Consider the following 19237-nt stretch of genomic DNA (forward strand, 5'->3'; position numbering starts at 1 on the left):
TGTGCAATGACATAATAAAGAAAAAAAGAAAGGGTTAGCCTGCAAACATAAGAAAGGATGCTTAATATCACTTATCATTAGGAAAATGCCAAGTCAAAACTACAATGAGCTACCACCTCATATCCATTAGGATGGCTAATATAAAACAAAAAAGAAAATGTATTGGTGAGGATATTGAGAAATTGGAACATTTGTGCACTGTAGTGGGAATGTAAAATGTTGCAGCTGCTGTGAAAAGCAGTATGGTGGTTCCTCAAAAAATTAAAGATAGAATTACTATTTGATCCAATAATCTCACTTCTAGGTATATATCCATTAGTTCTGTGAGCTATCTGTTCATATTATTTGTCCATCTACCTACCAGAAGTTAATGTTTTCCTTATTAGCCTACATTATTTCTTCATATAAATTTATTTTAATCCTCATGTGAGGACATGTTTTCACTGATTTTTTAAAATATATTTTTTATTGAGTTCAGAGAGAGGAAAGGTGAGACAGAAACATCAATGAGAGAGAATCATTGATTGGCTGTCTCCTACACGCCCCCTACTGGGGATCGAGCCTGCAACCCAGGCATGCGCCATTTACTGGAATTGAACTTGGGACCCTTCAGTCCGCAGGCTGTCTCTCTATTCACTGAGCCGAACCACTAAGGCCATTGATTTTTTTAGAGAGGGAGAGGGAAAAAGAGAAAGAGGAACATAACATTGATCAGTTGACCATGCACACGTCTCGACCAGGAATGGAACCTGCAACCTAGATATGGGTCCTGTGAATCAAACCTGCAACCTTTCAGTGTATGAGATGATGCTCCAACCAACTGAGCCACACCAGCCAGGGGTCTTCATATAAATTTTATTTCTATTATGTTGATACAAATACTTTCTCAATATGATTTAACCATGCCTATTTTAAAAAGTTTTTATATGCTTTTACTGATTAGGGAGAGAAAGGGAGAGGAAGAGGGGGAGGAAAGAAAGAGAAAGAGAGAGAGAGAGAGAGAGAGAGAGAGAGAGAGAGAGAGAGAGAGAGAGGACAGAAACATACTGTACTGGGGATCAAACCGCAACCTTTAGGTGTATGGGACAATGCTTGAACCAACAGCCACAACAGCCAAGGCTATTTTAAAACTTTTGATTTTGACAAATTCATCTAGTATTTCCTTTGTTCTTTCTTCAACTGCTTTTAAGCCTTCATAATAGTCCAGTGCCGTGATTTTTTTCATCTACACTAATACAAGTGTAATTCCACAAAGTAAATATACAGACAGTGCCAAAGATAGAATTACATATTTTCTACATACTATTTCTAGTGAAGTAGACTTTTAAACACTTCATTTCAGAAGACATGGTTAGAATATAGAGTAAAGAAGAAAAAAGATGTAGTGCTAAAGCACTGAAATAAGATTTTTTAAAACCTTGTTAAATTACTGGAAATGGTACTCTTCTTTTTGTTCCACTGTGACTCACTGATTTTCCCTCCCTAACATTATTAAGAAATCCTATATCTAACGGAAACTAACATGATCAACAAAACAACAAACATTTCCTACAGTTAGCAAATAACATCTTGGACAATTATTACAACTATACTGTATTTCCTATAGAAAAGAAGAAAACCTATTTTCAATGATTTTTTAAAGAGGAATCAGTTTTGGCTGGCGCTATTTTGGGGCTCAGTCCATCAGGTTTACCAGATGACCTAAAAAATTCATAATCCCTTAAAAAAAAAAGAGGAATTGGCTTCATTTCCCCCCAAATGAAAACAGCTTTATAGTTTCATCTCATTATAAACAATTGCTGTATTTTAATGTTATCAGAATATAACCTTTAGTTGTTCACTTATTTTTTACTTATTATTCCTAAAACTGAGGTTAAGATAAACATCTGCTAAAAACTTGCTCAACACACAATAAATTTTATGTGTACAAAGGCACTTAAGTAAAGTAAGCCCTGGGCAGCTGCTGGAAGCTTAAGATGAGACAACCTCAAGTGGGGCAGAATCACAAGGCAGGCAGTGAAACAGCTTCAAAAGTACGAAGTATTTGGGGAGCTGAGAGATAGCAGCAGGCTGTGATCTTGCTGATGACATAGTGAGAAATATAAGTAAAGGCATGGTACTTTTTTTTTTTTAATAGAGATAGGAAGGGACAGAGAGAAACATGGATTTGTTATTCCACTTATTTATGCATTCATTGTTACTTATTGTATGTGCTCTGATGGGAGATGGTACCCGAAACCTTGAAATTGGGATGATGTTCTATCTAACCAACTGAGCTAACCAGCCAGGGCAAAGCATAGTACCTTAGAGGAAACTTTCAAAGAAAAAAAAAACATTATGTGCTAGACACTAGGAGCTTTTAAATATATTATCTGCTGGATTCCCTAAATTGAGGCTCAAAGAAATTGTCATTTACTGTGGATCTCACAGTAAGATGTGAATGCAAGACCTGAGGCAAGAACTGTTTTAATCCAAAGTCTATGTTCTTTTATTCTGCATTGCCCCTCTACTCTCACGTTCCCAACTCGTCCACCTGGCAAACTTGTTTTCAAGTTACATCCCAAACATTATGTTCCATTATGGTCCCTCCTTTCTTAATGCTTCCACTGTGCCTTGCAGATATTTCTAAGGAGGTTTCTTAACACTCTCAACTGCGTTTATTGGCATGTCGGTTTCCCTTAGTCTTTTTTAAAACTTTTATTTATCATCACAATTTATCCCCCATACCCTCTTCCATCCCACCCACACTCCTACCACTGTTTCCCTTAGTCTTAAGGCACCTGAGGACAGTGCTTGTATCATGTAAATCAGTGATGGTGAACCTATGACACGCGTGTCAGCACTGATATGCGTAGCCATTTCTGATGACACATGCCGAGGATGAAACATTTGCAAAATAATGTTTTTTCCTCAAAGTGACACACTACCCGAGTTATGCTCAGTTTTTTGGCGAAGTTTGACACACCAAGCTCAAAAGGTTGCCCATCACTGATGTAAATGTATGTTTTGTGCCCAGCAGAGACCCTCACCTATACAGTAAATAGTAAACATCAACAAATACAGTGTAGTCTTCTCATGTGATGAATGAAGAGAGTCTTAGTTCCTCACCTAGAGAGGATGTTGAACTATGAGAAAGCTTGCGGCGAGGTGTCTCTTGCTCACCATTTCACAACTGAATTCACGATCTCCCCTCAAAATTGCTTCTCTTAGTCATATTGAATTTCTTTCAGATCTTCAAATGTGCCTGCCTCGCTTTCTCTCACCTTCAGGATTTTATATACTACTAGAGGCCCGGCGCATGAAATTCGTGCACGGGGGGGGGGGGGGGGGGGGGTCCCCTCAGCCCAGCCTGCATCCTCTCCAATCTGGGATCCCTTGAGGGATGTCTGATACCCGGGCCTAAACCAGCAGTCGGACATCCCTCTCACAATCCTGGACCGCTGGCTCCTAATCACTCACTTGCCTGCCTGCCTGGTCGCCCCTAACTGCCCTTCCCCCACCCACCAGCCTGGTCACCCCTGCCAACCTGGTCGCCCCCAACTGCCCCACCCTGCCGGCCCAGTCGCCCCTAACGCGCCCCCCACCCCCCTCGCCCTGGTAGCCCCACACAGCCTGCTTGTTCAGTCGTTTGGTGGTCCCTCACTAACCCTGCTGCCGGCCTGGTCATAGGCAGCCATCTTGTGAGGGCGTGAGGGTCAATTTGCATATTACCTCTTTATTATATAGAAACACTATCCCCCTTCTCTTCATGTGACCTATTCCTATGAGTTATCCTTCAGGGCAAACTTTCCTAACTCCCTTAGGCTGGTTTAGAAGCTCTGGCAGTAATGTATACCCACAGCACATGTTCCCCCTCTTCTCCTGGCACTTATCACAGTAGTTAACTGCCTGCTCTATACCCCACAGGAATGCAAGCTCCAGGGAGTCAAAGACCATATCCTGTTCCCAATATAACACTGATATCGTACATATTTATTACTGTTGAATAAATCAATGTGTTTAGTTCAGTTTACCTACTCAAAACTGATAGAAACAATGGTTAAATATGTTTAGACAATTATCTCAACCCAGCCTTAGGAACAGGACAATGCAGGCACAAAAAAACACCCTATGATAGAGTTGGAAATTCATTATAAGTAAATGGAAAAAAGCACATTAAAAAAAATAAAAATAAAAGCATTTTTAAAGTATTTTTAGATGGGACTACCTCCTACTGGTGATATAGTAGTACTGTCAGATGTATCACAGAGCAAACATAACCTTAAAGGATATCTACAAATAAATAATAGAGCTAATATATTCAGCTTTGGTACAAAAGAATTATTCTGACTGAGCCAGAGGTGACTGCACACTTTAGTATATAAGAAAAATAGCATTTTAATAAAACGGCATCTCTCTGTTCTGTTGGTAACAGAAGTCTCAGGATAAAATACATTTTGCAAACACAGGGTAAAACTTATCCCAAACGAGGCCAGTTTGACAAAGATGCTCGCCAAATCTCTGCTGAAAAGGCTTCCGAAGGTCAAGGCTCTCAGTGACCATTAGCCCACTGCTCCTCAAAAGCTAACTGAGTGACTTTCTCTAACAGCTACAACGATTCAAAAGCGGCGGTGCGGCCCTGCCCGGCACAGCTGACGCTCTGAGGTCCCCTTCTTAGTTTTATGATGCAGGGGGAGAAAAGTCAAAGACGTCTCCTCGGTCTCGTCGTCTGAACAGAGGTAACAGACGATCTCCGGTCAGTCCACACCCTCCTTCCTCGCTCATCACCCGCATCTTTCCGTTACTGTTTTGTGTGTCTGTCGGATTATTTTACTGTCTCCCCACTCGACTGTAAAGTCTACGACGGTAGAAGGGCTGTTTCTGCCCCGCACGGCGGGCCGACCTGGGGCCTGGCACCCCGAGGGCGCCCGGTGCGCGGCCGTGGGCTCCCCGGAGAAGATAACCGGTCCCGGGCCGCGCTCCGCCAGCAACGCGCGAACGCCACGGCCACGCCGCCCTCCCCCCGGCCCCCCGCGCCAACCGCAAGACCTTCCGCCGAGGGCACTCGCCTAGAACCGTGGGAGGGCGGCTTCGGAGGCGAAAGCCACCCCGCGGCGGGAGGTCTCCGGGTTTACCCTGACGGGGGGCCGCGGGGAGGGGAGGAGGAGACCCACCACAGCCGGGAAACGGCGCGGCCGAGGCGCGAGAACCGGAAGCGCGCGAGGCCGGGGGACAGCGGGCGAGCCCCCCCCCCTTCCGCCGAGCGCCCTCCGCGCCCCTCCCCCACCGCGGCCGCCCGGGCGCGACCCCCCACCCGGCGAGCTGCCCAGCGCGGCGTCCCCGCAGCGCGGCGTCCCCGCACCCTCCCCCGGCCCGGGGGCTCGGGAGCACGCCCCACCCCCGTCCCCCGCTTACCTGTGGCTGTCGCCTCGCCGCTCTCCGGGGCGGGAACTTCCACTCCCCCCTCCCAGGTGGCTCCGAATTTACTACCTATTTCCCCACCCCGTCACGCGGCGGGGGACGTGCCTCTTGAACGCCCGGCGGGGCGGGGAGAGTCAGTGTCACCTAACAGCCAACTGTCCTAGGCTACCGTTTCCTCGGCAGTCGGGGCCGCCACTGGCGGCATGATCTGCAACCAGGCCGGGGGCGGGGAAGGGAGGGGGTCAAACCTGAGTGAGCGTGGGGGGCGAGGTTAAGGCTGTGCCTCCGTGACGTTCGCCGTCCTACGTCATCACGTTGCTCACGTGACGCGCCGCCATCTTGTGCCGGGCTAGCTCGGAATGGCGAGTTGCGGCGATTGGAGGTGTCAGCTCCGGTGGGAATTGTAGGTGCACCGACTCCTTTCCGCTTCAGGAGCCCTGCCCGCACGCGGTCCCCACGTCTGTTTCCGGAGGCCGTCACCCGTTCGCGGGTGTTTGGGGTCGTGGTTGAGTGGCCTCGCTCGCAGCTCAGCTCCTGCCCGCGGCTCCCTGTTGGGCCCTCGGGCCTCGAGCTGCCCTCCCTGGCCCTGGCGCAGCCTGACCTGCCGGCCTTCCGTAGGGAGAAGTGGCTGGAAGCGGGGCGGTTGGCTCTCCTCAGCTGCTGAGATCACCCAGGACTGATTTGAAAAAAACGTAACTGCCACTCCGAAACTCACATTTATACCAACAGTTAAACTAGAAAAAGGTTACATAATGGACTGTCGTGAAATAAGATGTTAGACGGTCATTTTAATACACTACAAAAACTTTGTAAAATATTTTATATAATGTGTCTACCTTTCTGGAGAAGGAATTATGCGTTATTCTGAATATTTTTCTTTACCCATTTACTTGCAAGGTGTTCTTTTATGGCTATAGTGATAGTAATGATAAGTGATAAACCTTTTAATAAGTTCTTGACAAGTTAAAAAGTTCCAGAATGCTTCTGAAATTTTACTAGTTTGAGCTCTCCAATGAGGGAGACTGATTTGAGAGATGGGGCCCATTCTGATTTTAACCTTTAGCGCCAGATAGTGTGATTTAAAGCTCAAGAATTAATGTGTGCCAGACACTCCTAGGAGCTCACAAACGTTTAGACATCATCATTCAGCAAACATTGACTACCTATTAAAAACTAAAACAGGTTGACTGCCTTTATTTAGATTTTTAAAGATTAAATCTTTATTGTTGAAAGTGTTATTTATGCCCCCTCCCCCCCCCATGACCTCTTCTAGCCCCTCCCCCGCCTCTCCCCCCAGGCCTTCACTACCCTATGGTCTGTGTCCGGTGGGTTATGCATATATGCATACAAGCTCTTTGGTGGATCTCTTTCTACCCACCTACACACCCTGCCTTCCCTCTGAGACTCCGCATTCTATTCTATGTGTCTATCGTTCTGGATCTATTTTGTTCATGTTTATTTTGTTCATTAGATTCCACATATAAGTGAGAGCATGTGATACTTCTCTTTCTCTGACTGGCTTATTTTGCTTAGCATAATACTTTCCAGGTCCCTCCATGCTGTCTCAAAGGGCAAGAGATCCTTCTTTTTTACTGCTGCATAGTATTCCATTGTGTAAGTGTACCACACCTTGTCTACTCATCTACTACTGATGGGCACGTGGGCTGTTTCCAGATCATAGCTATTATAAATTGCGCTGCTATGAACATACATCCTTTTGGATTTGTGTTTCAGAATTCTTAGGATATATTCCTAGAAGTGGGATCACTGGGTCAAATGGCAGTCCCATATTTAATTTTTTGAGGAAACTCCATACTATTTTCCATAATGGCTGCACCAGTTTGCATTCCACCAGCAGGATTCCCTTTTCTCCACATCCTCACCAGCACTTTGTCATTTGATTTGTTGATGGTAGCCATTGTGACAGGTGTGAAGTGATACTTCATTGTCATTTTTTAAAAACATTTTACTGATTTCAGAGAGGGAGGGACGAGAGAGAAACATTGATGAGAGAGAATCAATGATCAGCTGCCTCCTGCACAAACCCCCAATGGGGATCGAGCCCACAGCCCAGGTATGTGTGTGTCCTGACCAGGAATTGAACTGTGATCTCCTGGTTCATAAGTCGATGCTTAACCACTGAGCAACTCCGGCCAGGTTCATTATTATTTTCATTTGCATCTCTGAAGATCAGTGACTGAGCATTTTTTAATTTGTCTCTTGGCTATCTGTATGTCTTATTTGGAGAAGTGTCTAGGTCCTTTGCCCATCTTTTAATTGGATTGTCTTCCTTTGAAGTTGTATGAGTCCCGTTCTACCTAATAAAAGAGCAATATGCAAATTGATGGCACCTCCGCTACGCCCAAGCCACGCCCACCAGCCAATCTGGGTGAGTATGCAAATTAACCCAGCCAAGATGGTGGTTAATTTGCATATCAAGAGAGCGTAGAAAGAAGCCAAGCCTGCTGAAGGGAGCGAAGCTGCGGAGAAGCAAGCAAGCGGGGCGGCGGCGAAGGAAGGGAAGCAGGCAGGGTCGGGGGGGGGGGGGGAGAAGGGAGGAAAGCAGGCAGGGCAGTGACCCCAGCAGGAAGCCCTATTGTAGGAATCTTCCTGCAACGGGCCACTAGTATATATATATTTCTTCTCATTACTGCAGTCCTTTTAGCATTTCTTGCAGTGCTGATTTGGTGGTGATAAACTCCTTTAGCTTTTTTTTTTTTTTTTGGTCTGCAAAGCTCTTTATTGTATCATTAGACTTGCTGGATATAGTAATCTGGATTTCAGGTCCTTGCTTTTCATTACCTTGAATATTTCATGCCATTTCCTTCTGGCCTGTAAAGTTTCTGATGAGAAATCAGCTAACAGCCTTATGGGAGCTCCTTTGTAGATAACAAATTGCTTTTCTCTTGCTGCCTTTAAGATTCTTTGTCTACTTTTTAGCATTTTAATTATGATGTTTCTGGGTATGGGCCTGCTTGGTTCTCTGTGCCTCCTGAACTTATGTGACTTTTTCCTTCACCAGGTTAGGGAAGTTTTCTGCCATTATTACTTAAAACATGCTCTCTGTCCCTTGCTCACTTTCATCTCCTTCTCACACACATATTATGCGAATACTGTTACATTTTATGTTGTCCCACAGCTCCATTAAGCTGTCTTCCTGTTTTTTTTTTTTAATTGTTTTTTCTTTTTGGTTCTCTGATTTTTTTCTACCCTGTCTTTTAATTCACTAATCTGATTCTTGGCTTATCCTAATCTGCTGTGTATTTTTTTCCAATATATTTTTTATTAGTGCTATGCCATTCTTTATTTCTGACTGGTCTTTTTTTTCATAATTTCTCATGCTGTTGAGCATCTTTGCCATGATTATTCTGAACTCTGTATCAGATAAATTTATCTCCATTTTGTTTAGCTCTTCTAGAGAATTCTTTGGTTCTTTCATTTGGGGGTTGTTTTTTTGTCTCCCCATTTTGGCTGCCTGTTTGGTTTTGTGTCTATATATTAGATCAATCTGTTACTCCCAGTGTCTAGTGCAGGACAATGTCAGATGCTGTTTCTGCCTGGCCCAGAGTACCCTATTTGGAGTTATCAGCAATCCACAGCTTGTGGCTCCCTGTGCTGGGGCTGGGTTCTTTGGAAAGGACAAAGATGTATAGCAGGGTCTGCTTTTCCTAGCCCCGGGCCCAGAAGGGGATCAGGTGAAGACTCAAAGCCTCCAGACGTCTGCCTCTGCCTGCAGTCTGATTGTATTCAGGCTTGATTAGCCTCAGGGTATCAACCACAAGGTGGGGCTACAGGTCTCCCAATAGGGTGGGGCAGTGCCTTCCTCCCAGGCAAAAACTGCCTGGATATCAAAGGTCCTTGGAGAAAGATGTCCTCCGTAGATGAGGGAATGACTCAGCACAGGTAAGTGGGGTGGCTGCCCTCCAAGCTCCAACCTGACTCCTCACACAGCTCCAGTCTACTCTGCCCTCCCTCTGCCAGAGCCCAAGGTGAGTGGCTGCACAAGAAATCTTGTCATTGGCCCTTTAAGAGGGTGCCTGCATTTCCAGCCATCTCTGGCTAGCATACAGCATCCCTGCTGCTTTTCACAGCCAGGTGTTATGTGGGCACCTTTCTCAGTTCTGGTTCTCTGGGTTGAGGAGCCCAGCTTGGGGTTTAGACCCCAGAATTCTCAGTGGGAATCCCCCACAGCTAAGATATCCCTCTGGACCTTCAGCTGCTGTCTATGGGAGCCTGGCCAGCTCTTGCACGTTTCTGCATTTCCTACCAGTTTCGATGTGGTCTCCACTTTATATCCTTGGTTATCACAGTTCTCTCCAGTCTTCAATTGATTTTTCAGGATGGTTTTTCTATATTTTAGTTGTATTTCCAGTTTGGTCTTGGGAGAGTATCAGTGTAGCTTCTACATACTCCACTGCCATTATCCTCCCCGCCCCGCCCCCCCCCCCCCCCCCCCCGCCTTTAAATTTTTTGATTGGGCAAATTACCCAACTTCTGTAAGCTTGTCTTCTCCTTATCAAAGTTGGGAAAAACATAATGCTCAGCCCATGTCCCAGCATTATTTAAAAAATCAAAATATATATCATAGGAAAGCAAAGTACCCTATAAAGGGAAGGAGTGGGGAAGAGGTTCTCAGACATCAACCTTTCCTGATTAACAAAGTCCATTGGAGCCTGGCTGGTGTGGCTCAGAGGTTGAGCATTGAGAGGTCACAGGTTCCATTCCCAGTCAGGGAACATGCCCAGGTTTCGGGCTCCATCCCAGTAGGGGGCATGCAGGAGAGCAGCCAATCGATGATGTTCCTTTCTCATCGATGTTTCTCTCTCAATATCTTTCTCCCTTCCTCTTCTCTAAAACAAAACAAAACAAAAAGTCCACTCTAGCTTGTTTAGCTCAGTGGATAGAGTGTGGGCCCGCAGACTGAAGGGTCCCACATTCAATTCTGGTCAAGGGCATGCACCTCTGTTGCAGGTTTGATCCCCGGCCCTGGTTGGAGCAAGTGCAGGAGGCAACCAATCGATGTCTCTCTCCCCGACTCTCTCTAAAAATCAATGGAAAAATATCCTTGGGTGAGGATTAACAACAACAAAGTCCAGTGGAATCCAGAACATTAGTGGCTGGAAGGCTGGTTCTGTTTACTGCTCTTTTGTGTGTGTTTGTTTCTTCCTTGGAACACAGAATACTTAACAAATGTTAATCTGGAAAAGCAGTAGGGAAATTGAAAAATGTTACCATCAAAAGAAACGAAATTTTACTGAAACGTTCAAACTGTGCATGGGAAAGAAACCAAAAACAAAATGTGCATTGGGTGCTCCCTCTGTAGCTCCTCTTCCATCTGTAAAATGTCTAAATCAGATTTTATATGGTGCAACACTGCCATTCACAAATACAGTCCTTATTTCTTATGGAAGTGTCACAAGCTGAAACTATCACTCTTCTGAACCATGAACATCAACTGTAAATGGGAAAAAAAAAGTCGATTATAATGCACACTGTTGTATCTGAATATAACAGTTTTATAAACCAGATAGGTTTTTTAACTTTAGAAGTGAAGAAATAAAGAGAAACAAATCTGACTTTCAAGAGCCAAAGGCAATTGTTTTCAAACCAACTGGTCAGTGGTGGCACCTCTTTGACTATTTTAGTAAGGAGAGAGAAACGTTATTAATGAAATTGTGTATATACCCATCCCAGAGTTGTGTGGATTGAATGAGTTTAACACGTGTAAGTTAGAACCATGCCTGGTAGACGAAGCACTAAATAAATGTTTATCTTTGTGAACTGAGAGTGGAGATTCAGAGAAGTGAATGAGGTCATCAGCTGGGCCTCTACCAACTACCTACTATTAGCATCTTGCTTCTACATAGTTTTGACAAAACGTGCTTCCTTCCTTCAAAGACTAATCCTTCCACCTGTTCTCTGGATCCCCACCCCTCCTGCTTCCTCAGTGACCTTGCTTTGTCAATTACCACTTATACTATATCTGGAAACTTTCTCTCTCTACTGGCTCTTTCCCCAACACAGGAATATTTTTTTAAAATATATTTTTATTGATTTCAGAGAGGGAGGGAGAGAGAGAGGGAGGCAGAAACATCAATGATGAGAATCATTGATTGGCTGCCTCCTGCACGCCTCCCACTGGGGATTGAGCCCGCAACCCAGGCAGGCATGTGCCCTTGACCGGAATCAAACCCGGGATCCTTTAGTCCACAGGCTGACACTCTATCTACTGAGCCAAACCAGGTAGGTCAGGAATATTTTATTTATTCCATTTTTTAATAACCTCTCAATTTTATAACCCTCTTTTAACTATTATGCTGTTTCTTTCCTTCCTGTGTACAGATAAAGCTTCCGGAAAGAGTAGCCTCTATTTAGTTACACCTCCCATCACTCCTCCCCTGAACCAGTTTTCTGTCTTCTCCCTTAACTGCAACTGAAATCGCTCTGACCAAGGTAACCAGTGACTGTCAGATGCCAGATGCTTAGCCAGTCCCCATTTTACTCAGCTTCATTGTAGCCTCTGGCAGCATTGATCACTCTCCTCTTTAAAAAACTTCCTATAATTTCTATGCCCGTGCTTATTTTTTTGCTCCTCTCTCTCCAGTTATTCCTTCTCCCTTTTGTGGACTCTTTCCCTACCAGCCTTTAAATGCTGGTGGTGTTCTCCATGACTCCCATTAGTGATCCTTTTTTCCACTTTACATGATTTTCCTTGGTACTAACTTTCACTGTCTTTCTTTTTTTTGGGGGGGGAGGGTAAGCAATATCTATTGTCTGAGTCTCTTCCCCGAGCATGAAGTCTTCCTGGCGGTGCTGCTGAGCGCCCTGGCGCGGCTCTCATGCCAGAGCAGGAAAGTCTTCAGGGTCGTCCGGGTTTGGAGCAACGTCGTGTCACCACTTCTGCTCTGGGTCCATAGTTCTCTGTCCTTCGGATCCTTCCCGGGCCTCCCCGTGCGCCCTGGACCAGGGAGGTTACCAAAATTAATCTCCAGCTGGGATGTGATGTCATTGGCCGCTTTCCAGAAAACATGGGCATCATCCTCGCAGTCATCCTTTACTGTATCATCTCTGTATCGGGACTTGTGTATCACCACTGCTTTGGAAGGGACCGTGCACTCAGGTTTCCGGATGTTAAATTCAGGCTTCGGTCTAGTCTGTTCTTGAAGAGTTTTCCACTCATCTAGGGTCATCTCTTGAACTGGAGTTTCTTCTTCTACCTCCAACTAAGGAACTTTGGCTGGAGACCCCTCCTCCAGGGGGTCCGGGGGCTCCTCCATAGGCCCAGCCGGCTCCCCGTCACTGGTATCTACCGGATCCCCAGGTGCGAACTCCACATCCACCCATGCTGTCTTCAGTTCTGATTGCTATTTTATCACTTTCGTGGCTTCAACTACCACTTGTACAAGGAAGTCTCCCAAATATCTAGTTGTTGACTGGAGTTCTCCTAAGGCAGAAACCTAAATATTTAGCTTCCTGTTGGACCCCTTTTCACTTGCATGTTTCATAGCACCTCAAATACACGTGACCAAAATGGAACACGGCATCTTCTTTCCCAAATCGATTCCTCTTTTGTTCCTCTTGGTAAATGGTCCCACATCTACCTAACTCCCCAAGTCAAAGCCTACTAGTCATTTTGAATTCCTCCTTCCTTACCATGAATACTCAGTAGTTGAAATCTTAGTCTCTTAAATTTGCAAGCATTGTCTCTCATCTCCATCCTGTCACAACCTTATGTGCTCTTGCTTTACCACTGCAGTTATTGGAAAGGCCTCCCAGCCTCAGATTTTTTTTTTTTTTAATATATTTTATTGATTTTTTACAGAGAGGAAGAGAGAGGGATAGAGAGTTAGAAACATCGATCAGCTGCCTCTTGCACACCCCCCACTGGGGATGTGCCCGCAACCAAGGTACATGCCCTCGACCGGAATCGAACCTGGGACCCTTGAGTCCGCAGGCCGACGCTCTATCCACTGAGCCAAACCGGTTTCGGCCCAGGCTCAGATTTTACCTTCCCCTCCCTACCCACACCATTTACTATGTGACCACCAGGATAATCTGTGTTGTAAATCTGAGTGTTTTATTCCCTTGCTATAAATCCTCATTGGCTCTTTTTGGCCTACTGCATAAAGTTCCAAAATTCTTAGCGTGATAGATAATATCGTTGTGATCTATTTTTAGCTTAAGCCTCTGACTATCTTTTACTTTTCTCCCTTCAAACCCTGTAACCTAATAACGAACTGCAGTCACCAGAACATGCAACTCCACCTTCCCCCTTGTTGTTTTGATCTTACCTGGCTGTTCCATCCTTCGAAACTCAGTTCAGACATTACCTCCTCCAGCATGTATTCCTCACTATTCTCCTCATCGTTGGATTGGGTGCCCATCCTACCTGTTCAGACATTCCACCACACAGGACTATAGTTTGAATTTGACATTGTAACCCGTAATTATATAGTTTTCCTGTATTTCCTTGAGAGCAGTGACTTGATATTTTTCCTTCTAGCTTCAGCTCTTACTACAGTGCCTTGTGCCTAGTTAGTAGGCACTCAATAAACATGTTAAATGAAAAAAATGTTCTCAGCTGCCTAAATAGCTTGGACCCTAATTCAAAGACGAGTTTTAGTGTCTGTGAGAACATGCAAAATTTGATGGGCTCCCATCAAGTTTCTTGAAACCAAGGAATGTAAGAACAAATTAAGTATTACTTTAAGGAAAGATGAAATCCAGCCCAATCACACATTAGAAAAATACTAAAACTGATAATCATAAGTTTAAAACCATCAAATACCACATGAGTAGGAGGAAAACTAAGCTATAATTGTTACTGACAAAAGGCTTTTTAGTTTTCAAAATGACTCTACTGTTTCTTTATCTGGCCTCCTTTTATAGCAATAATTTGCTATGATCTCTGCTCACTTTCTTAGAACACTCTAGCTATCCTGAGGTATTACCATCTGACGTTAGATTTAAAATTTATAAATTACAGCCCTCGCCGGTTTGGCTCAGTGGACAGAGCGTCGGCCTGCGGACCGAAGGATCCCAGGTTCAATTCCAGTCAGGGGCATGTACTTTGGTTGCGGGCACATCCCCAGTAGGGGGTGTGCAGGAGGCAGCTGATCGATGTTTCTAACTCTGTATCCCTCTCCCTTCCTCCCTGTAAAAAAAAAATCAATAAAATATATTTTTAAAAAAATTTATAAATTACAATTGATCAATTCTCCCAATGTGTGAAGGATTAAACACAATCAGGCATCAATATTTATTAACACAAGACAAAGGAAACACATTCAATGAGTTAATAGAACACTGTCCAGCCAGATGTTAAATTTAAAAATGTATATCTAGTCTAATTTCAAATAAATAAAAAAACTTTATACATAATTACACAGTACTATAGTTTGAATTTGACACTGGTAAATATCTTGACAGAAAGTAAACAAAACAGCATTTAGGACTAAAAAAGTATTCTTGGATCTTTACACTCTCTTCCTCTGGACAAATAGCATGGCCATCTACATATACCTAAAGCAGAAATGCATGAATGATACTGAAAAGGCCTATTGTGTATTTGGAGTACTGCAGCTTCTTGCTCCAAATACTCTTGCTTTTACATCAAAGCAGACAACAAAACAACACTAAGGCATAGATCATGTTGGAGTTTGAGGGTGAGGTGGTAACTCCTCATTAGCTTTAGTCTAAAAGATTCCTGGATATTTAAGAAAGTAACTTATTTGGCCAAGATATTGAGCACCATGCCTGGGGCAGAGGCCTTAATAAAAAACCTAAGGCCTCAGGCCCTCTGTTGATTCAACAAAAGCATTAAGCAAGCATTGCCCAGGGACTAAAGGAAACACACTCACATGACCTATAAGTAGGCAATGGTCCCTAAACAGCCTGAGGCAGCACAGCTTCATAAGGAAAGGACTTGGTACTGGGGTAACGGGCCCTTTTATGAGGCAGAAAGTGAAGACTGGGTTCACTGGTGCCCATTAGCATGCTGGTCTTTCCCAGGGTCTTACTGATGCAGGAGATGGCATTTGGATAGCTCTAAGAATCCGTAGGACCTAGGGTTTTTCTTGAGGCAGCCCCTTTCCTGGTCTACCTCAGTTACTTCTGCTGAGAAGCAGAAACAGGCTCTAAAAACTTTCAGATGAGTAGATTACTCTATGCTATTAATTTAGTTTTCTTTTTCACAGGCATAAAAACCCAGACAATGCAGTCCAGAGTTTGGCAAGGCTCTTTCTATCAATAATGGCCTTTTGGGTCTGTCTGAAGAGTCCGTCTTACCACAAAGGTTCTACTTAATGTGGAAAGAGCAAGAGCACTGTGTCATCAAGAGAAAGTTTTCTTATCCAAGTCTGCAACAGACTAAGCACAAACACCTCTAAGCAGTGACTGGACTCTCTTCCCCTCCAGAGATGCTTTACCAGAGCTACTGATGAAGCTCCCAGAGACACTTAGCTTCCTGTCCTCCACAGGCGTATTCTGGCTTTTGAGGGATAAGCAGAAGATCAATAAAGCAGCCACAAGGCAGAAAGCAAAAACTAAAGATGAATCAGAAGCCTTAGGAACTAAAAAACTAGCTAACTGGCCCCTAAGTAACTGGGAATTGGCCACATTTTGAGATTAATAGATTATCTTCTTTGAAGGAATGAGTATAGAACTGCTCTATCCAACATCATAGCTATTCCCCACATGTGGCTACTGAAAACCTGAAACATGGTTAGTCTGAACAGAGATGTGCTTAACAAGAATGGATTTCAAAGACTTAATAGGAGAAAAAAAGTAAAACATTTCAGTACTTTTTTATATTGATTTCACATTGCATGATTTTTTTTTATATATTGGGTTAAATAAAACATATTAAGACCATTTCACATGTTTCTTTCTTAGTGCTTAAAATGTGGCTACTAGAAAATTTAAAACGACAGATGTGGCTCACATGATGCTTCTAGCAGACGCTCTGACTCGTGCAGTAAAGAATAATCCAACGCACAGAACAGACTCTGCCTGTATCATTTCCTTAGAACTTACTATTTACCTCTCAGGGCCCCTTGTTTCTGTTCAGTGAATCAGTAAGAACTGTTTTCAGAAAATTACTTTCCAAAAAAGCAGGCTGTTTTCTCTGCAAAACAAACTGTTGCTTGTCGCTGGGATTTCTTGCCCCAATGTAAGTGCTTTTTTCCTGTACATCCTAGAACCTCTCCCATCATGAATAAATTAATTTCACCCAAAATGTTGGAAAAGAGATCTGGACCTGGAAATGTCCTGAGGTCTGCCCTCTGTGGAGAAGGGGTTGGGAGGGAGGGAGGATTATGTAAAAGGGAGTCAGAAAGTGGCTTTGAGTCACAGACTGTAAGGGCAGCCTCCAAGAATGCTGCCACAGAGAAGGGTCTGGCCTTTGCATTACAAACCTTATTTTCAGGGTAATTACAAGTCTTAAAAATTGTTTAAAAACATATTTAGTTTACATGATGTTACAGTGGGGTAAATAATATGTATTATTAAAATAGTCTAAATAAATATTTACACAATAGACCAGAGTGGGTCAAAGAGAACCATTCTGATTTAACATGTTAACTCTGTTCACTTTGATTTTTTTTTTAATTTTTAAAAATATTTCTGTAAGAAAAAAATAAATTCAACTATATTCAAATACATGAAGTATCAGACCAAAGAAAGAAACTGAGCCGGAGGCCACACTCAGTCCCAAGCTCAGTCTGCTTGGCCTGGGCACCACAGTTATTTCAAAAGAGTTTCTTGCATACATCCAACTTCCCCTATTTCAGCATAAGCCTGGCTATTTTGGCAAGTCAAACTGGGTCAGTTTTGAGATGTACAGTTATGTGGCCTTACGGTTTCACGTGACTTTGGTCCCACTGTCTTCCCAGCCTATCATTCTTGTTCTTAAAATCCTGGCCCTCATGAATTGGAAGAACAGAGGACGCTCTTCAGTTTTCAGAAAAGAGAAGCTATATGTACAAACTGTAGACACAGTTTACACTGAACCTGGAAAAAGAGGAAATTCTAAATTCTTATGTAGTCACTCTTAATTTGAAACACAGTTTCAACACTGGGGGCCAAAGTGAGTTATTGTGGTTCCTTAGAATAGGGTGGGATCTAATGAATCTGAGCTTTTTCATAACATTTTGATTTTTAAACTGAGACTTTTCAGCTTGTAGAAACAGGTTGAATTCTTAAAAGCTTAAAGCTGATTCTGGGAATGCAAACTTTAAAAACAAACATAGGCAGCTTTAGTTTATAAAATACACCAGCCAATAGAGACATAGTACAATGTGCAGCGAAATCTGCAAACAATTTGCATTTCTTAGTTACCTATTCAACTCCACCACATTAAGAGCATATCTGAAATTCTCTCAAAGTAGAAATGTTCCTACTTTGGTGGTTGTAACTGGACAAGCCAATCTTCATTTTTTAAAGCTAAATTATGTGTATTCTTATTTACATGTTCCAAACAATGGTCAAAATGTTTTACAGTCAAGAACTATATATATAATTTTTATATTCAGTGAGTTATCCAATTTGCTTATGAGCCGACTGAAGTAAGATGAGTAGTTCCATGTTAACAAAACCCGCAGAATGTCTAGCTGGTAAAAGGCAAAATACAGTACAGAGCGGGGAACTGGGTACCTCACACTACCCCCTTATGTGAATTCATTAAACTCCCTTACAAAATTCTAAAATGGCATTAGATAAAAATACAAGTATATACAACAGATGAAAAATATGCAACATGCATGTAATTGCTTTAGTAACGTGCTGCTCACGCTATGTCAAAGCTCATGACTGTTAACATTTTTTTCATTTGCCACCACAGAATTCCCCTTTTCTGTGTGTTGTGTGATTGCAGAATCCCACAGGATGAGATGAAGGATATAATGTAGCCACCTCAGCTTATTTTACATAATCTGAAAGCTTGCTCCTAAGTCACCGGTCTTCGGTGCTTGTGGTTTCTCAGGATGGCCCCTGGTATCTCCACAGGCTGGTTACATGTTATAAGCCACGTAGATGGGGTCTAACTGGTCAGCGAGGAAGCTGTCGCGGAGGTGCATCCTTTGCTTCTCTCCTCGGGAGTTGATGGGGATGACACCTGGGTCCACCACAACCACGACGCCAACGATGAGGTAATGCTCCTCCAGAACCACATTTGTCACTAAAGGAACCAGATCTAGAGCTTCCTGTTCAGAGCCACACAGTTCCACAACCACCACGAGCAGGTTGGTCCACGTGAAGACAGCACTGAAATTTCAATGACATTCATTTAACGTGTCAGTACATTTATCAGTCATCGTTTACAGTTTTATCTTCCCAAGGCTTCTCCCCATTTCCCTGAGAACTGCCTTCTCTCTTAGCAGCCACGTCTGTATATAAAACCTTCCCCTACGACTGCAGCTGATTAGCTGAGCCATCCAAAATCTCTTGGGAGTTTGGAACTGGGATTGAAAGTTGTTAGCTTGTCACCTGAACTGGGGACACGTGGACTTGAAAGTTCTGGGGTAGCCACGTGTGCAGAGAATCACAGAGAATGGCTCTTCAGGGAGAAGAGAAAGAATGAAGTGGATGTCCATGTGGCTCTAGCAAGTAAGAGGACAGTGGTTCCTGATGGCCTTGTCTCTACCTTTCTTGAGAAACAGAGTTAGTTAGAAATTTTTAGGAACCTCTGAGATAGGCAGGTATTCTATCCATTAACTCTCTCTTTTGCTTAAGTGTTTTGTTTTTTTTAATAGTTTCTGTTATTTGCAAAGTAAGAACTTTGACTAAGATAATATTCTTCATCTGACTTGGCTTCATCTGAGCTTAGTGCCCCACACAAGGG

The 19237-nt window shown here is 43.5% G+C and overlaps 2 protein-coding genes across 5 annotated transcripts in view; both read right to left on the reverse strand.

Annotated features, from left to right (window-relative positions):
• ATF1 (activating transcription factor 1) overlaps positions 1-5636 on the reverse strand; it is a 69601-nt gene extending 63965 nt beyond the window's left edge. For all 3 annotated transcript variants that reach the window (XR_008556612.1, XM_008140673.3, XM_028144364.2), the window contains exon 1: positions 5395-5636. The gene's annotated coding sequence lies outside the window, so the exon portion shown is untranslated. The remainder of the gene's footprint in view (positions 1-5394) is intronic.
• A 9009-nt stretch (positions 5637-14645) lies between these two features.
• DIP2B (disco interacting protein 2 homolog B) overlaps positions 14646-19237 on the reverse strand; it is a 229973-nt gene continuing 225381 nt past the window's right edge. For both annotated transcript variants that reach the window (XM_054719079.1, XM_008140671.3), the window contains one exon: positions 14646-18660. In XM_054719079.1, coding sequence (XP_054575054.1) covers positions 18408-18660 — 253 coding nt within the window. In that variant the 3' untranslated portion in view covers positions 14646-18407. The remainder of the gene's footprint in view (positions 18661-19237) is intronic.

Source organism: Eptesicus fuscus, chromosome 7 (genome assembly GCF_027574615.1).
Source record: "Eptesicus fuscus isolate TK198812 chromosome 7, DD_ASM_mEF_20220401, whole genome shotgun sequence".
In the NCBI taxonomy this organism is placed as follows: Eukaryota; Metazoa; Chordata; class Mammalia; order Chiroptera; family Vespertilionidae; genus Eptesicus; species Eptesicus fuscus.